Source organism: Portunus trituberculatus, chromosome 19 (assembly GCF_017591435.1).
Source record: "Portunus trituberculatus isolate SZX2019 chromosome 19, ASM1759143v1, whole genome shotgun sequence".
Lineage (NCBI taxonomy): Eukaryota > Metazoa > Arthropoda > Malacostraca > Decapoda > Portunidae > Portunus > Portunus trituberculatus.
Genome location: NC_059273.1, coordinates 14,069,689 through 14,088,648, shown reverse-complemented (window position 1 = coordinate 14,088,648; position 18,960 = coordinate 14,069,689). Strand labels below are relative to the sequence as shown.

At 41.7% G+C, this 18,960-nt stretch overlaps 2 protein-coding genes across 5 annotated transcripts in view; both read left to right on the top strand.

Annotated features, from left to right (window-relative positions):
- LOC123506052 (electron transfer flavoprotein beta subunit lysine methyltransferase-like) overlaps nucleotides 1–10,043 on the top strand; it is a 103,836-nt gene extending 93,793 nt beyond the window's left edge. Inside the window, exons 1-7 of one of the 3 annotated variants that reach the window (XM_045257894.1) lie at nucleotides 420–508; nucleotides 2,797–2,904; nucleotides 3,240–3,415; nucleotides 3,980–4,110; nucleotides 4,635–4,815; nucleotides 5,341–5,505; nucleotides 9,906–10,043. In XM_045257894.1, coding sequence (XP_045113829.1) covers nucleotides 2,797–2,904; nucleotides 3,240–3,415; nucleotides 3,980–4,110; nucleotides 4,635–4,815; nucleotides 5,341–5,497 — 753 coding nt within the window. In that variant the 5' untranslated portion in view covers nucleotides 420–508 and the 3' untranslated portion in view covers nucleotides 5,498–5,505; nucleotides 9,906–10,043. Of the gene's footprint in view, nucleotides 1–419; nucleotides 509–2,796; nucleotides 2,905–3,239; nucleotides 3,416–3,979; nucleotides 4,111–4,634; nucleotides 4,816–5,340; nucleotides 5,782–9,905 lie in introns of those variants that run through there. The other 2 variants (XM_045257893.1, XM_045257895.1) reach the window with 2 other exon arrangements.
- LOC123506054 (pigment-dispersing hormone 1 peptides) lies at nucleotides 9,966–18,143 on the top strand. Of its 2 annotated transcripts, none has more exons than XM_045257899.1 (4): nucleotides 9,966–10,104; nucleotides 14,239–14,332; nucleotides 15,552–15,760; nucleotides 17,977–18,143. In XM_045257899.1, exons 2-3 carry the CDS (start codon nucleotides 14,240–14,242, stop codon nucleotides 15,693–15,695), a joined length of 237 nt encoding a protein of 78 aa, XP_045113834.1. In that variant the 5' UTR covers nucleotides 9,966–10,104; nucleotide 14,239; the 3' UTR covers nucleotides 15,696–15,760; nucleotides 17,977–18,143. The 2 variants fall into 2 exon arrangements, with proteins under 2 accessions (XP_045113834.1, XP_045113833.1); XM_045257898.1 differs by lacking the exon at nucleotides 9,966–10,104 and adding an exon at nucleotides 13,129–13,196.
- The last annotated feature ends 817 nt before the right edge of the window (nucleotides 18,144–18,960 follow it).

Below are 18,960 nucleotides of genomic sequence, written 5' to 3'. Positions count from 1 at the left end.
TGAACGAAGCCGAACGAAAACGCGGAGTGAACGAAGTCAAACGCAGATAGGTTTTACAAACTCGCGACTCCAAGACACTCAGTCGAAACGCGAAAAGAAAACGTGACCCGGAGGCGGAGTGAACACAACCGAGAGAACACGACCGAGTGAACACGACCGAGTGAACACAATCGAGTGAACACGACCGAGAGAACACGACCGAGAGAACACGACCGATATTACTTAGGTAGAATCTTAATTTTGTAAGAGGAAAAAAATGTTTCTCCTCAGAGCAAAAAGCCACAGAATTGCCATATAAAGTTAATACATCTTTACTTATTAACAACAATCGTAATTTTTCCATTGATAAAAGTTAAAAGGGGAGATTTGATCATATTGATATATAGTAAACATAAAAACAGTCCCCGGTGTAAGACAACCACATGGTCTACACTGTTGATGTTTACGTTGTGTAGAGAGAGAGAGAGACCACCAGTTGATTGCCACTATTCCTATACAAAAAAACAAGGTAATAACTGTCCCTGAGTAGAGTGGGAAGTGAAAGATGAGCCATGCCTTACAGTTTAGTGAGGAATTATATGAGAAACAAGTCTTAGTATGAGGAAAGACAGTTATGAAATCCTTCTTCATCGTCTCCGTCTGCTTATATGATTTGTTGTTTATTTATTTCGTTATTTTTTAATTCTAACAAATGTGACATTTATCATACTACTCTCCATGGTAACTGTCATTGGGTAAAGCTGCCTTGGACGTGTATCATAGGCCTACCTTCCTTTCCCTCTTCCCGTCCCTTCTCCCAACACCATTGCTTCACATACCTTCAGTCTCTCTCTCTCTCTCTCTCTCTCTCTCTCTCTCTCTCTCTCACACACACACACACACACACACACACACACACACACACACAAATTATACACTGGTTTTCTAGACACTGAAAGCAGGATGAACAGAGGATTTCTTGGTATTGCAATTTCAGCCAGCACACCACACGTGACTATATACATTCTCATATGGTAGATCACACTTCTACGAGCATTTCTAACCCTATTTTAACCTATTGGAAATTAACAATAACCTTAGGGCAGAGTTTAGGTTAGGTTTGGTTTCGTTTCGTTTCCCCACCCTAAAAACCTGCTTTCCCAGGAGATCCCCAAGCTTGTTAGGTTAGGTTAGATTAAGTTAGGTTAGGTTTGGTTGCGTTTGGTTTCCCTACCCTAGAAACCCGTTTTTCCAGGAGGTCCCCAAGCCTGTTAGACATAGGGAAAAAGAAATATAAGATAGGGTAAATTGGATGAAATTGCAAATTTACTGATTTTTTACCTAGATGAGAAGAAGTCTATTTAGAAGCAAGTGATGCCCCCAAGACAGCTAATAGAGAGTCCATTAGGTGATGTGATGGATGGCTACTGTGGCATCACCAAGGTCATACAAACCACTGCCATTAATACTTTTAGCAAATGCAGTCCTGAGTGAAGACCACAGCACAGGACACAATTTTACAATACAACAACCTCAGCATCTCAGAATCAATTAAAATCATACAGAATTTGACCGAGAGAAGTGTGGAGAAGATGTTTGAAAGCATTAACAGAATTTGTAAAGACAAGCATTAACAGAATTTGGTAAGACAACTCCTTCAGGTCAGTTACTCCAAATGCTAAGGACCCACACTGAGAAGAAACAAGATCAAGTATCAGTATTGTAATGAGGAACAAAAAGCTTGAAGGAGTCACCTCTTGTGTCTTTATTGTGATTTCTAATCAAGAGGTGACTGAGATTAGAGGAATATTAGTCTTAGAGAAGATTGAATTGAGTGCAGAGATAACATAGTGCAAGGTATGTAAGTGGACACAAAGGCTGGACAGACTAAGGGATATAAAAACAGACTGGGCGAAGAGTGAGACAAGAGTTAGGCAAGGTTTTATATTGTTGCCTCTTTAATTGATATAGCTACAGAGGAATTGGCTGCCAGAATAGGAAGAATGAATGCAGGAGTAAAGGTGGGGAGTGATAGGATATGTGTGGTCTTGTATGCAGATAATGTGATGGTCATGAGTAAATTGGCAGATGAGCTCCAGCCAGTTGGATGATGTAGATTGTGTGTGGAAAAGACTTTGTATAGTGAGATTTAGCAGTGAGAAAATGAAAGTAATGGTTGAGGGTCCACAGTGGTACAGTGGGACCGCATGCGCTTTGTGGTATCCATGGTTCTCAGGCGCATGGGTTTGAATCCTGGCCACGGTCCGAGGTTAGGAAGGGCATCCACTCGGGGTATCGTTTCCCAAATCCCAAAACCAAAGTCGTCCTGATTCCTCTGTCAGGAGGCACCATCCTAGCCTTAATATAATAGGGAAACCAGATGTAAAAAAAAAAAAAAAAAAAAAAAAAAAAACAAGGTAATGGTTGTGAATAGGGCAGAGGATGAGAGGAATTGAGTGTGGAGACTGGGAGAGAATGTGGTCTAACAGGCTGATGAATGCAAGTATCTGGGGATGTGGATGAGTCTGAATGGCTGTGTGAAGATGATGAATGAAAAGATAAGCATGGGGAACAAAAAGGGGATGGAGGGGTGAGACATGGAGTCAAGTTTAGATAGGAGTTTTGGCTTGTTATTGATATTTGCCTATTAAAATTCCATGAGTTGACATGTTGCTCTAATTAAAACCAATGGTAGGAAGGCTGTTTTATCAAGTAGGGAGCCATCTGTATGTGGCCAGAAATATAAGTTTACTGCTTTATGAATACAATATCCTGAATGGTGAAACGAATACTAACTATTTGGTTGTGCATACACAGATGGCAGCCTGCAGTGTGGTGAGGCGCCTGGTGGGCTGCCCTCGGTGGCATGGTGGACAGTTGATGAGGCAGCAGGTGCGGCGAGTGGTCAGCACACAGGAGCCTGAGGTCAGCAGCTCTTGGCTCAGTGTTCTTGTGAAGTACAGGCATTTTTATGTTCAATGAAAGATATTCACCCATTGATGAACAAAGGAAGAGTTCATTGTGGAGAGTTAAGGCACAAGTTTCAGTAATAACTATACAGTGTTGTCATAGGTGGTTACAGCCCTGCTATAAAGCTTGATCTCCAGTATTTTGGTTTTTCGGGAATTTTGATCTAGAGATCAACTGATTTTGTATGATTTTTGGGTGATGCATCTTGTTGAAGCATCACTCTCTGTTTTTAGTCTTAGAAACACTATAGGTAATACAGTAAACTCCCTTTCTGTTTTTTTTTTTTTCAGATTTTAAAGCATCAGATTCTTGCTGAGACAACAGTGAGCAGGGACCATCTCACCCCAGAGCTGGCCCTGCACCTTATCACCCCCGCCTGCCACCTCTGGAGGGCACCACCACACTTGTCACCATTTCCAGACCCGTTCTGGGCCTTCTACTGGCCTGGCGGACAGGCCGTGTCCAGGTGAGGCCTTTTCACGCTTTTCAACACTACAAGCATGCCTTGGGACTAGGTGTGTTCTGCTTGCCACCAAGCAGTACACAGGTTCATTTGAGTTTTGGAAAACTTTTAGTGTAAAATGTACCCCCTGTTGAAATGCCTGTGGCCAAAACTCTTATATTCCTGGTTTTATGTATTTTTTTTTATTGGTTTTGACTTCATTGTACATTATATTTGGATAAATAGGTATGTATTTGGATAAATATTCCATTAGAACTAAAGACAGTTATTGATGAATAATTTGGTATAAAAGCTAGCATATTGCCATCTGCAAAGGTCTCTAAACTAAAGAGGTACAGTGGGAGAAAAATAGTTTTGTAATTAGGGACCTGTCACATGGATGCATAGTGTGAAAAAGTGTGGAAATCATTGGTCCAGGATGTGGATGTAAGTTAGTGACTCTTAACATATGAATATTGTCTCAGCATATTAAGAAGTGAGTGAGAGTGAGTTGATTGATACACAGGAATTGACAAATTAGATTAAGAGATTTTCCTCCTCTTGTCCTCATGGTGGCCTTTGTTGTAGATTCATCCTGGACAACCCAGCAGTGGTGAAGGGCAAGACAGTGCTGGACTTTGGGTGTGGTTGTGGTGCGAGTGGACTGGCGGCGAAGTCTGCTGGTGCCAAGAGAGTCACCTTTAATGACATTGATGAAGGTGAGGGACTGTGTTAGTAAGGTGGTGAAATATTTGAAATTACTGATCAGTTTTAGGTTTTGAATATAGAATGCATGTGCACACCCAGCTGCCTCTTCCATGTCTCATTAATTTTGTATTTCTTTTTGTTTGATTTGTGATTCATTCTCTGTTTTGTTTTTAATTATTTGGGTTTTACTTCTTTGTTGTATTCTTTTGTTTCTTCTCTTTGGATTTTTTTCAAATTATTGTGTTAATTAGTGTGAGAACTTTCATTGATCAGATATTAAAAGATGCATTCCCAACAGTAACTCAGTAACTTCATGGCTTGATCATCCTTTTTAATGTTAGTGTAGCAAATCAGCTGGATGACTTCGCTTTTATACAAATATTCTGCTTTTCACGATGTATTTTGGAACAATGTCATGTCATTCTGTGTCACTCTGCTAAGAGTCATCATGACAATGACTTTTAGCTGTTGCAATATTAATTTCAATCCAAAAGCTTTATGACATCACCATTTCATAATTTTCATCCTCCCACAGTTGCCATGGAGGCGCTGCAGCTCAATGCAGGTGTAAACAAGATCTTGGTGGATGACATGACCACCACAAACTTGGTGGGGTCAGCTGGCTCCCCTCACCAAGTAGTGCTGGCTGGCGACCTCCTTTATGACTCAAAGTTTGCAGGGGAGGTGCTCACCTGGCTGCAGCAGCTCAACAGGAGGTAATGCAGGGTTTGTAGTAACTCTGACTCTGGTTGAACCTTGTGCAGTGGAACTTAAAGCAGTTGCATTGAATTAGTAGGAGAGAAAATTTTGGTTCTTGTCTTGGGAAACAAATCTACCAACTTTATTTCTGACTTGCTTTCTCTTATTGTTTTTGAGTTTTAGTGTATGACAGACTTTCCTCATGAGTTTTCAGCTTTTTTTTGCCTATCCTCATGTGGAGACAAAATGCCTTGAGATAGTTTAGTGGCCTTTAGCCCAATGGGTGGCTCAGTAAAGAGGTTGGTGTGCTTAGGTTGCAGTGGTGATGCAGCAATGATGGCAAGTTAAGTTGTGACAGTGAGGAAGGTAGTGTAAGTAGTGATGATATAGTGATGATGAAGGTGCTTGTTATAATGAGAATGTTGGTGGTGAGAGTGATACTAAGATAGAGAGAGTTATTATGGTGAGTTTGTCTGCTGTTAGTGTTTTACAGATTACGTGATGACAGTGATAGAGAATGACCTTTTTCTTGTTGCCCTCAGTGGTTCCCTCGTCCTGATTGGTGACCCGGGCAGGTTTGCACTGGAGAGCCACCCACTCAAGGCCTCACTGCAGTGCCTGGCCAAGTATGAGCTGGCCGCCACCACCCTCCTGGAGAACAGTGGCCACCCGCAGGCCTTTGTGTGGACCTTCAGCTAGTGGAAAAGGTACCATAGACCTCTTTTGTGGTGAATCTTTTGATACATGAAGTTTGGTCTTTTCAGTCATGGATTGTCAGTTTTATTTCTACATTATTGTCATGGTAAACTTAAAACACATGTGCATTGTTATCAGGGAAGACTCAGAATTCGTGTCTTTGTAGCCGCGTGTTGTAAAGTTAAGTTGCACAGCCAGAGGAAAGTCAAGCTGGGGACTCCTGTGATATTTTTTATAGTTTTTGAACAGTAGAAAGAAATGAATTGGCATCTCCATATATATATATATATATATATATATATATATATATATATATATATATATATATATATATATATATATATATATATATATATATATATTATCTTTCTTTTTTGTTTTATGGGAACTGCAGTACATTGTTAGGGAGTGCCTTTGTTATATATGTTCCTATTGTACTGTACTTTGTTATACTGTTATAATGTTGCTATTTTTCTTGAAAGAAGAAAAAAGGACAAAATGTTAAGATACGAAAAAAGAGCTGTTGCAAAATGTCAGGAAACATCACACACACACACACACACACACACACACACACACACACACACACACACACACACACACACACACACACACACACACCACGTAGTGTAGTGGTTAGCACGCTCGACTCACAATCAAGAGGGCCAGGTTCGAGTCCCGGGAGCGGCGAGGCAAATGGGCAAGCCTCTTAATGTGTGGCCCCTGTTCACCTAGCAGTAAATAGGTACAGGATGTAACTCGAGGGGTTGTGGCCTCACTTTTCCAGTGTGTGGAGTGTGTTGTGGTCTCAGTCCTACCCGAAGATTGGTCTATGAGCTCTGAGCTCGCTCCGTAATGGGGAAGACTGGCTGGGTGACCAGCAGGCAACCGAGGTGAATTACACACACACACACACACACACACACACACACACACACACACACACACACACATAACCCAGAAAAGTACAGCAAAAAAGGACTAAAGAAACTTACATATGAGCGAAATGTAATGTATTCCAACATAAATGGAGTGATATCGGGGATTTTAGAACTCAACGATTACTTGAGGGACAAGAACCCAGATATTGTGGGTCTTACTGAAACAAAACTGAGAGAGGGAGAAGACCTGATGAAGGTTGGAGAAGGGAAATATAACGTTTGGAAAAGAAATAGAGTAGGTAAGATGGGAGGAGGAGTGATGTTGCTGGTTAAAAAAGATATAAAGGTGGATCAAGTGAAAAAGGTATGGGAAAGGCAGAAGTGCTAAAGATCAGAGCAGAAACTAATGAAGGAAAAAAGAGGCACTACATAGTGGTGTACGTACCACCTAAGACAAATGCATGGTCAGTACAGGAATATGAAGAAATGATAAGTGATACAGGAACATGTCTGGAAGAAATGTTGGGTGGCTGTGAACGAACTATAATGATGGGAGATTTTAATTGTAAAGAGGTGTGTTGGGAGGACTGGTCAATGGAAGGATCAGAGACAACATGGGGAAATACACTATTGACACTGGCAATGGAAAATGTGTTAACTCAGTGGGTCAAAGAAGATACTAGGTTTGGAGGAGAGGGAGCATCGTCAAGACTGGACTTGGTCTTTAGTACAGAGCCAATGGTCATTGAGGAGATGAGGGTGGAGTGCCCTTTAGCAAAGAGTGATCATGCAGTTTTGGAGTTCAAGGTGATAGACGAAGAGAAATCTAGAAGAAATGAAGAATATAAAGTGGGAAGATGGAATTATGCCAAGACAGATTTTGGAAACCTAAAGAAATTCTTTCAAGAGACAAATTGATGAAATTCAAGAGTGCTAAGGAGCAAATGAAAAGTGGAAGGAATTTATAAAAATATACAAAGAAGGTGAGAAAAATTTGTACCAATAAGACAACATAGAGAAGTTGGAAAGCAGGACTGGTTTAACGATAGATGTGAAAAGGCTAGAACAAGAAAAGAGGATGCATGGAAGAGGTGGAGAAGGAAAAGACGGATTAAGCAGTGGGAAAGTTACAAAAGAGCAAGAAATGAATATGTGTTGATTAGAAGAGAAGAAAGAAAGAAACAAGAAAAGGATATAATTGATAAATGTAAAGACCAACCAAGGCTTTTTTACAGACATGTGAACAACAACATCAAAAATAGAGAAAGTATTGAAAGTTTAGAAGTAAATGGAGTATACAGTGAAGATCCCAGGGAAATGGCAGAGGCTATGAATGGATGCTTTCGGAAGGTATTCACAAAGGAGACTGCTTTTGACAAACCACTGGTAATGGAACAGAAAGGGATTATGAAGGAGTTTCAAGTAACGGTGGAGGAGATCAAGAACATGATGGGGAGTTTAGAAGTGAGAAAAGCTGTGGGACCTGATGGGGTATCAGGATGGATTTTAAGAGAATGCAGGGAGCAATTGGCAGAAAAAGTTTGTGAAGTAATTGATGCCTCATTAAGGGAAGGTGTAGTGCCCCAAGACTGGAAAAGAGCTAACATTGTCCCAATCTATAAATCAGGTAACAAGAGAGACCCATTGAACTATAGACCAGTGTCACTTACAAGTGTGGTAGCTAAGATGTGTGAGAGGGTGGTGAAGACTAGATGGACAGACTTCTTGGAGAAAATGACATACTTTGTGAGTGTCAATTTGGTTTTAGGAAAGGGCGTTCATGCACGACAAACCTGATATGTTACTATTCGAGGGTGATAGATGTAATACAGGAAAGAGATGGTTGGGCTGATGGAATATATCTGGATTTAAAAAAGGCCTTTGATAAGGTACCACACCAGAGACTGATCTGGAAACTTGAAATGGTAGGAGGAGTGCATGGCAGTTTACTAAAATGGATGGAAGACTTTTGGTAGGAAGAGAAATGAGAACAATAATTAAGGACAGACCATCAGAATGGGGATTGGTGGAGAGTGGAGTTCCACAGGGATCAGTGTTGGCACCAGTAATGTTCGCAGTCTACATAAATGACATGGTGGATGGGGTGTCCAGTTATGTGAGCCTATTTGCAGACGATGCAAAATTGTTAAGAAAAGTGAGATGTGACAAAGATTGCGAACTACTCCAGGAAGACTTGGACAGAATATGGAAATGGAGCTGTACATGGCAAATGGAGTTCAACACGACAAAATGCAAGAAAATAGAGTTTGGCAAGAGTGAAAGAAGAATCAGGAGTATGTACAAGATAGGAAATGAAGACATAAAACCAGTCATGAAGAAAAAGACCTTGGGGTGACAATTACCAATGACCTATCGCCAGAGAGACATATAAACAAAATAATTGGAGAAGTATTGAACTTATTGAGGAACATAAGAGTGGCGTTCAGATATCTAGATGAAGAAATGATGAAGAAAATAATTACTGCAATGATAAGACCGAGGCTTGAATATGCAACAATACAGTGGGCTCCGAACTTAAAGAAACACATAAGGAAACTAGAGAAAGTACAGAGGGCTGCAACGAAAATGGTGCCTGACTTAAGAGATTTGACTTATGAAGACAGACTGAAAAGAATGCAACTTCCAACCCTGGAAAACAGAAGAGAAAGGGGAGACCTGATAGCAATATACAGAGTGATGATTGGCATGGAAAAATGGATAGGGAAGATCTGTGTATGTGGAATGGAAGAATGTCGAGAGGGCATGGGAAAAACTAAAATGGCCACTTATAGGAGAGATGTGAAAAATATAGCTTCCTCATAGAAGGGTGGAAGCATGGAATAGTTTAGACGTGGAAGTGGTCAACGCAAGGAATATTCATGATTTTAAGAAAAAGCTGGACATTAATAGATATGGAGACGGGACAACACGAGCATAGCTCTTTTCCCGTATGTTACAATTAGGTAAATACAATTAGGTAAATACACACACACACATGCAGGATTTTTTTAGAAAAGAAGAAGAGAATATGAATAAAATGTACATGGCAAAAGAATCAGGTGGTGAAACAATGTATGCTCACACCCTGAAAGAATGTTATGAAGCAGAGGTCAGGTCATAGAAAACACTATTAGAGTTAGATAAAAGTAAAAGGCAATACAAGACACTCAGAATAGGATGAAGTAGAGGTCAGGTCACACAAAGCACTGCTTCAATAAGACTCAACAAGATAGATGCAGGTCCTGTACCGTACGTGGGACAAGGCCGGAAGTGAAGGCAATCCAGATTTTGTGATTTTCAGGTTTTTATGTAACACAGCATCATATTTTTGTAAAGTTCAAAACAGGTTATATAGATAGAGAACAAAAAACTGTATTTAAGTGATACAAATTGATAAATATTTCCAGCAAGGTCTGTTTGATGTTTATCCTTGTGTGTGGCTTGGCAGGGCAAGTGTTGATGCACTAGTTTGTTGCAGTATGACCTTGGAATGCTTTGTAAAGGGAAAGTGTGTTTACTTTCTCCAACAGTGCTACAACAGCTCACCTCTCAACTCAAACAGCCCGAGTCTAGATCCAAGACCAGCGGAAGACTATTAGGACTTTGGGTCACGCTGCAGGCCTTACCCACACACCACTGGTTAGGTTCAACACACAAGCCAAGGCACTGCCACCTCACCACCACATGATGAACAGTGGAGTAACCTACCAGGACAGCCAAGCCAACATGGTAAGTCACATGGCTCAGCATCTCTAACCTTTGCCTTGTGTCACTCTTCATCTCAAGTGATTCATGGAAAAAAACAGATTTTGAGAGATGATTATAAAAGAACTTTCCACTTAGTTTCCCTTCAAAACCTTTATTTTCTCTTATTGCTTCTTTCAATCTCATTATGCATAGTTAAAGAGCATATGTGGGAAGTGCTTTTGAGCATCCACCCATTAGTGGCGCAGGCAATTTTATATATAGTGGTACCCCTATTAGGATACTATGTCCTTCATGTACGTATTAGCATTTCCTATTTAGTGGTACATTTCTATCCTTTCCTCATTTTTATTGCATTTTTTTCCTGGTTTTTGTCTTTCCAAGTGTCTCATGCCTGTGGTGCACTATTTTCTTCCCTCATTTTGCCGTTCTCTTCCCTCATAATGTTACATTTCCCTCACCCTCACACTAGTGATCACTTACACAGTGGAGTGTCTATTCAGTGTTTCAGTGAGTGTAAAGGAATGTTTAACTTATGTTCAGTGTGGCTTTTTTTTATCAGTTTAAAATTTTTGAGGTTGAAATTTTTTGCTCAAAACTTCTATATCTGCATCTCTTATTTATTATTATGTTCATTTCACTCGCTGACTTATTTATTCCTTTATCTCTAAACATTTAATTTGTAATTATTATTTCCTTATCCATCCTTTATGTTGATCATTTTCGTTTCCACTGTCACGAAAGAATGGTCTGCGTCCTCCAGTGCACTGTGCACCTCTCACATCGCTGGTGTCCATCAGTTGTGGTGTTGGCTGCACCGTGGCAGGCTGACACAGACCGCTGTTTGCTGAGTCAAGGTTTAAAGTACACTTTACTAATTATTCGGAAATTAGCTGATAAGTAAATGATTCTGTGTGTGTGTGTGTGTGTGTGTGTGTGTGTGTGTGTGTCAGAGAGAGAGCGCGCCCTCCCCCTGAATGACAAGTCCATAAGAGAGTAAGACGGCCTTCTCGCTGCGTCTCCCGCGAGGCTTCACTAATGCGGCGGGTAGAGTGCTGATGGGCGTGACGAAGATGTTGCCGCGTGTCATTGTGGCCGTGACACCCCTCAGCCGCCGGCTCTGGATTTGACACTGGAAAATTGAGTAATGTGTCTCCCCCTCACTGCGCCCGACGTCCTCCAAATCACGCCCTGAACCTAATTATCGGGCTCTCACTACCTTACTCCATTCTCCCTCCGACTCGCGCCCACGTAAAACTCATCCTTGCGCTGCTTAAAATTACAGCCGCCTTTTCCCTCCCGTGCCTCTATGAAGAGAGAGGAAAAAAAAAAAGAGAAATAAAACGCGGATTTCGTAACGCATCGGGACGAACGAGAGAGAAAAACTGAGCCTCATTCTCTTCGGTGTCAAGGTTGTCATCGCTACGAACAAAAGGAATGAAGGAGCATTTTTGTTACCACACGCTGCAGGGAACCGAGTGGGACTGACGAAGCGGGTGAGGAGAGAGGCAGCGAGGGGAAGGAAATCGGGAAAAGGAGAGGATGTAGGGAATAAGACAAAGAAATGGAGAATGACTATGGACGAAAAGAAGACAGAAAGATAAGAGCGAAGGGAAGGAAGGCAGAGAAAAGAGAGGATGTAGGGAATAAGGCAAAGAAATAGAGAATGACTATGGACGAAAGGAGGACAGGAAGATAAGAGCGAAAGGAAGGAAAGCAGATGAAGGAGAGGATATAAGCAGTGAAAAAAAAAAAAATGGAGAATGACTATACGAAAAGAAGACAGAAAGATAAGAGCGAAGGGAAGGAAAGCAGATGAAGAAGAGGATATAGGCAGTGAGAAACAAAGAAATAGAACAACTATAGCCGAAAGGAAGACGGAAAGATAACAGCCTTAGCATATTAGAAAGACGGAAGGAAGGCGAGGGAATGTCATGAGAGGGAGAAAGGAAGAAGGTATTGACAGAAACCAGGGAAATAAAGTAGAAAGGAAAGAAAAGTGGTGATGAAATATGGAGGAGAGAAACAAGTCTGGAGTGAGATGAAGGAAGAGGTAATACGAAGAGAGGAAGTAAAAGAAACGTAAGAGAAGGAAAAGAGATGAGGGTAGAAGGGAGAGAAACAAGAAAATGAACTGCAAGAGAGAGAGAGAGAGAGAGAGAGAGAGAGAGAGATAATGTAGGAAAGTAAGGAAGGGGAAGAGGAAAAAAAAGAGGATAATTTTGATAGGGTAAAATTCTAGCGTAACCAAGGAGGCGTGGCGGGTGAAGAAGAGGGAGGGAAAAAATATATACTGGTGAAATAAATAAAAGTTAGTAAGGAAGAAGGGAAGCATAAATAACTTCAGATACTTATTAAGAATTGAGGAAATACGAGAAGTGTGTAATGTATTGAGGGAAAAGAAGGGAATGCATGAAAGATTGATGTGTAGGGAGAGAGAGATGATGAAAATGTAACTGAAGCAAAAGAACAAGTAGGAAAACTAATATATCAACTTGTATTCACAAAGATAAAGAGAGGAGAAAAAAAATCCAATCTAAAAAAGAAATAAAAGAATATTTCAAATAAAAAAAAAGAAATATATCAATTAGTTTCCACAAAGATAAAAATGGAGAAAAAAAATCCATTTTGAATAAGAAACAAAAGACGAACATTTCAAATAAAAAAAAAAAAATCAACTCATCCACAAAGATAAAAAAGAGGAATAAAAAACTAAAATCCAATCTCAATAAGAAACAAAAGACGAACATTTCAAACTTCCAAAAAAGAAAAAAAAAATCAACTTATTTCCACGAAGATAAAAAGGAGTGAGAGAAAAAAAAGAAACAAAAGACCAACATTTCAAATTTCCCAAAGACTAAGATGGAGACGAAGAAAGGCCACTATTATCTCCAAACCGCGTGAGACTCCATTAGAAAAAGAACGGGTCAGGCTTTACGTGTCGGGCTAGTGGGCGGCGGGGCAGGGCAGGGCGGGGCGGGTGCGAGGGGCGTAGTGCGTGAGGTGTGGGGTGCGCAGGTGTGGGCGGCGCTGCACGTATATAAGGTAGAGGAAGGCACAGTGTCACACCATCAGGTCCTCGTCAGCCACAGTTCATCCTAACAACACCCAGACAAGTAGGTGGCGAGCCTTCTTCATTGCTTTCGTCAGTTGCTTCCTCCAGTGGGCTCCTTCAGTTACTTGGTTGCCCTCGTTTGTGTTTCCTTCAATCTTCTTCATTTGTCTCTGGTTCAGTCTTCTCCAGTGCCTCCTTCTGTATCTTTTTCCTCTTCATTGTCTTCTTCAGTATCTTCGTGTAGTGTCCATCTTTAATTACCTTCTCCAGTGTGTTTCTTCGTCTTTCATTAGTGTTTTCTGCTGTTGCTTCCTTTTGTAACCTTTAATAGCCTCTCCTTTAATCTGAATCTTCATTGTCTCTATTATTTCCAGTTATCTTCACTTATTCGTTTGATGTAATCTTTTGTTCACCCTTCAGGCTTTCTTAGTGTCAGTCCTCGCCTTCATTCCCTGCTAGTCCTCACTCTTCACCTTCAGTTTTCTCCCTTCAGTAGCCTCCTTCAGAAAGCTCTTGCCATACCCACTTGTAACTTAGACTAGAGAACACTGCGCTTACCGAGAGAGAAATGTGTTTGTCCATCAAGAGACGACACATACACACACGTTAGCCTTACCCAGCCCCGCGACGTCCCACTACGACCTCCTCTCCATCACGTGATTTGCCAAAGCTAGTTCACTTTTGGATCACTTGTGGGTCACTCATTTAGAAGCTGAAGAAGGCGAAAATCATATATTCTAAAAAGTACACCTTACTTTATATCAGATTGCTCGCTATCTTAATTAAATAAACACTTAGACACGTTTTTTTTTTATCACATTACATTGATATAATAACATTAACACACACACACACACACACACACACACACACACACACACACACACACACACACACACACACACACACACACACACACACACACACACACACACACACACACACACACACACACACACACACACACACACACTTAACCATCACGCACATATCAACACAAACTAACCCCTGGCACACATCATGCCCTCTTGAAATCGTACTCAACCCTCCTCCTCCTCCTCCTCCTCCTCCTCCTCCTCCTCCTGATGCAGTATCTCCCCCAGGATGCGCAGCGCCGTGGTCGTAGCCGTGCTGGTGGTGGTGGCCCTCGCAGCCCTACTCACCCAAGGGCAGGAGCTCAAGTACCAAGAGCGTGAGGTGAGTGAAGCTCAGGGCAGCGTGGTTATAAAGTCAGCTGTAGCTTGGCTCCGGTTGATCCCTTGTTGTGGTGGCGGAAACCTGGCTTCTTTTGTATCTAAGAAGGGAAATCTGGCTTAGGATAGCTAGATCTATTAACCCCTTCAGTATTGGGAGGCATTTTTACCACGAGCTTTGGGTGTGATTAGATGATTTTATTGACATTAGGAAGGGTCTATGGCGGTCACAATATTAATGCACAGTCTTCACTATTTTAATCCCCACATAATTTTCTGAAGTTGTGTAAAATCACCAAATAACAAGCGAAATATATATGAAAACACGTCATGGTAATGAAGGGTTAAACAAAAAAGGTCTATTTAGATGCCAGTCCCACGAGAAGGTCCAAGAGAGTTAGCCAAAAGAATGGGATAAATGGCTTGAAACCTCCTCTTAATCCCTTCAGTACCAGGATATGCTAACTATTTGGTGATTTTACACAGCTTCACAATCTTAAGATAGTGAAGACTGTGGCCATTAATCTTCTAACCTCCATAGACACTTTCTAATGTAAATAAAATCGTCTAATCCCATCCAAAACTCAAGGTAAAAATGTTGCCCAGTACTGAAGGGGTTAAATGATTTCAGGTCATAGGAAGATGGAAATACAGAAGCAGATAGAGAGTTCCAGAGTCTCTCTCTCTCTCTCTCTCTCTCTCTCTCTCTCTCTCTCTCTCTCTCTCTCTCTCTCTCTCTCTCTCTCTCTCTCTCTCTCTCTCTCTCTCTCTCTCTCTCTCTCTCTCTCTCTCTCTCTCTCTCTCTCTCTCTCTCTCACACACACACACACACACACACACGGCCCGGTAGCTCAGTGGTTAGAGCGCTGGCTTCACAAGCCAGATAACCGGGTTCGATTCCCCGGCCGGGTGGAGATATTTGGGTGTGTCTCCTCACGTGTAGCCCTGTTCACCTAGCAGTGAGTAGGTACGGGATATAAATCGAGGAGTTGTGACCTTGTTGTCCCGTGTGTGGTGTGTGCCTGGTCTCAGACCTATCCCAAGATCGGAAATAATGAGCTCTGAGCTCGCTCCGTAGGGTAACGTCTGGCTGTCTCGTCAGAGACTGCAGCAGATCAAACAGTGAACACACACACACACACACACACACACACACACACACACACACACACACACACACACACACCTTACTAACCAAACCTAACCTGTGGGCGGCGGTGCAGATGGTGGCGGAGCTGGCGCAGCAAATCTACCGCGTGGCGCAGGCTCCGTGGGCGGCCGCCGTTGGTCCCCACAAGCGCAACTCTGAGCTCATCAACTCCATCCTGGGACTGCCCAAGGTGATGAACGACGCCGGCAGGAGATAAGTTGTCCACTCTGTCCCCACCACACCACCTTTCCAACTCGACCCTCCACCTTCTGCCGGGAACAGGTGTGTGTGTGTGTGTGTGTTGGTGTTGGGGTGTGTTTTGTTATTCGTCCTGTGATTTGTTGGCTTACTGCTTGAAATTAACTAGCTAACACTCTCTCTCTCTCTCTCTCTCTCTCTCTCTCTCTCTCTCTCTCTCTCTCTCTCTCGTCTAGCTTTTCTGATCTTCTAATTCATCTATTTAATTTTATTTCTTCCCCCTTTGACTTTATTTATTTCTGTCTTGTTCCTTCTTACTCACTCATTCTCTCTCACTTCTTATTCACTAGTCTACTCATTACTCTCCTTCCTTACCTGTTGCCTATTTATTCACTCTGTTTATGCTTGTTATTTAGTTACTCATCTCTATTCTCTATTAGCTAACCTGGTCATGCCTGTTCTGCTTCCCTTACTTAGTGACGTTAGTACTCACTCCCTCACTCCTTTCACTCACTCACAGTACAGCATCACCTCATAACACAGTTTCTCTTTTTAATTTCGTAGCATTTGAAGCTTAGCAAATAATTATCCACATCTTACGGCCGTATTCTAAAACACTTCTGCGCCACACTCCTATTTCAAAAGGCTCTTGCAGAAATATATGGTTTTTTAGTAGTGTTTTTACGATTTAAATGACAGAATGACTTGACTTCTACATTATCAAAAGGAGAAACAGTCTTGAGATCTCGGCTAGTCATCTCTTTGGCCTCTGAAAGCAGTCATAGTGAGAGAGCAAAGTATTTCTGTTTACACGTTTTTAGTTATTGTGTGGTATTCATGTGCTGTTTATGACATGTGATAGTGACACGTTCTTCCTGTTTCAAGTGTATCAAGGCAACTCTGGAGCTAAATTGGCAACTATTTTTGTATTTTCCTGTTATATTTTGTGGGGAAATTGCTTGTCTCTCTCATTTTTGTGTCCTTGGCTTGAATTTCTATCACGAGAGAGAGAGAGAGAGAGAGAGAGAGAGAGAGAGAGTTAGTTATGCATTAGTCACTGGCTCTGAGATATTAGCTGTGCTTCATCGCTTCGAATCTCTCTGAAAGATGGAATGAACCAATCTCTCGCCCTTCCCGTGTTCAATCATATAGATTAAAGCTCCGAAAAAATATGTTCAGATCTTTTACTTTTTTTGCTTACTCTGTTTTGACGTTTAGTTAATGTGTGTTTGTTGAACCTGTGTGGAATTTTACGTATTACTGCAATGGTTCTTGTATTTTTTATAGTAGTATTATTGTTGAGAGCTTCGTGAATCTGTGTTTGTGTTTGCCTCGCCTCTTCAGTCCTGTCTTAAGCCCTTCAGTACCATGACCCGTTCCCATATCCATTCTGCTTACTATTTGGTGATTTTACACAGCTTCAGAAACTTATGTGGGGGATTAAAATAGTGAAGAGGCCATTAATCTTCTGACCTCCATAGAGTCTTCCTAATGTCAATAAAATCGTCTAATCATATCCAAAAGTCAAGGTAAAAATGCATCCCAGTACTAAAGGGGTTAACATCGTCCTTTCCAATGCTTTCTGGAATATCGTTGTGCCTCTGAAGTGGTCACCTGCTGCGTGTCCTTGCCTTACTGTGCGTGTGCTTACTGTGTCTTGTATGAAAAGCATGTTCGAGATAAGATTCATGGCAGTACACAGAAGTAATGATGATAAGAGTATAAGTAATAATAAGTCCATAGCACGACTTGATTTTAAGATACAATTGAAGACTTTGAATGTTTATATTGTATTTTACGTCTATAAGAATCCCTTACTTTTCCCTCCAGTCTCCTGTCTCCTCTAAGCCCTCCCCCCCTTCCTCCTCCCTTTCCCTCTTTCCTCTTTTCATTTCCTAGTTTGCTATTATTTCTCATCGGCCTGTTCTTTCAATTCTCTTTCTTTATCTCTTCATTCCCCAGTTTTTCCATTTGCACTTTCCTAGTTCCTTATTTTCTTTCACTATCTCTCCTCCTGTCAATCCTTTTCCCTCCTTCCAATCCCTTCATCTTTCAATGCCGTCCTTTCTTCATTTCCCACCATTTTTTATCCTTTTCTTCCTCCACCCTTCCATCGTCCCATGTTTACTTTCCTTCCACAATCTTCTATTCCTCCTTAGCATCTTCGTCTCATCTCTCAGCTTCCTAATCCCAGTCTGATCGGTTCCATAAGAGTATGTTGCTGTGGCACAATGAACCAGTTACCTTGCCTTTTAATATGTCATGCCCCTCTCTCCCATTCACCATGTCCCACTCCCCAGGACGAGGCCAGCGGGCGCGTAGAGCATCACCATCTCCGGGCGACACCATCACTTCCTGTCAATTGTTTAGTCAGTCATGTAATCAATCAGTTAGTCAGTCAACCAGTCAGCGAACGTCGGCCTCTCATGTACCTTGAGTGGACTCATTAAAAGCATATAGAATAGTATCTTCTCTTGTCTCGGTCTTCCTTCATGTTTATTTTGATTTTATTCCCATTGTTTATTATTTCATTAGTGGAACGGTTGTTGTGAGTCTTGAAAAGTTACCTCGGTGTAAGGGATTGTCTTTGCTGAGATAAGACAGTCGAGCCGAACACAGAATCCCCTCGAGCCTTGGTGATCATCTTGGCCTGATTGGTAAAGTGACGGGTTCGCTCCTAAATGTTAATTGATACACGCTTGTAAAACATCGGCAAGACGACTCATGCTGTGCACATGTGTGTGTCACGGCTGAGAAGTCATGTACATGCGCTGCCTCACAGACATGGCCAGATTGAAGTCAGCCACCGCGGTGGTCCTTTTGCTCCGGGATCAGCGCTAAATGATATCTTAGACTGAGGCCAAGGCAGAGCCCAGTGAAATGGTGGCGGCCAGCCGAACACAAGGTGTGCCGACCCCGAACGTATTAGATTATTTGATAATCCCTGACAGCGGTGGGTCTAAGCTGAGTAACCACTAGGCGTGGCTTGCTGGAGCCTGCCATCCCAGCGACGCGCCTCTCATTGCCAGTCTGCCTTGCCTTCAGATGAATTTTTCAGCGTCTCCAAGACGCTCTAGAGATGGAGATAACAGCTGATTCTTTAGAAAATAAAGGTAGATAATATTGTTTTGCCGGAAAAAAAAAATGTGTAACCACGATGCATCCCCTCCCGAGGAACGGTAGTTAGGAAATATATTTCACAAAAAATATTAAAAAATTATAAAATGGATGTGATGGAAGGTGATAATCGTCACATTACTCTTATGAGGATTTGATCAAGGTCT

What these genes read in the sequence shown, in the direction of transcription:
- LOC123506054 (XM_045257899.1), top strand. Translation starts at nt 14,240, where the DNA reads ATGCGCAGCGCCGTGGTCGTAGCCGTGCTGGTGGTGGTGGCCCTCGCA. An exon ending in TCAAGTACCAAGAGCGTGAG is followed by an intron (nt 14,333 to 15,551) that starts GTGAGTGAAGCT and finishes GCGGCGGTGCAG; the next exon opens with ATGGTGGCGGAGCTGGCGCA.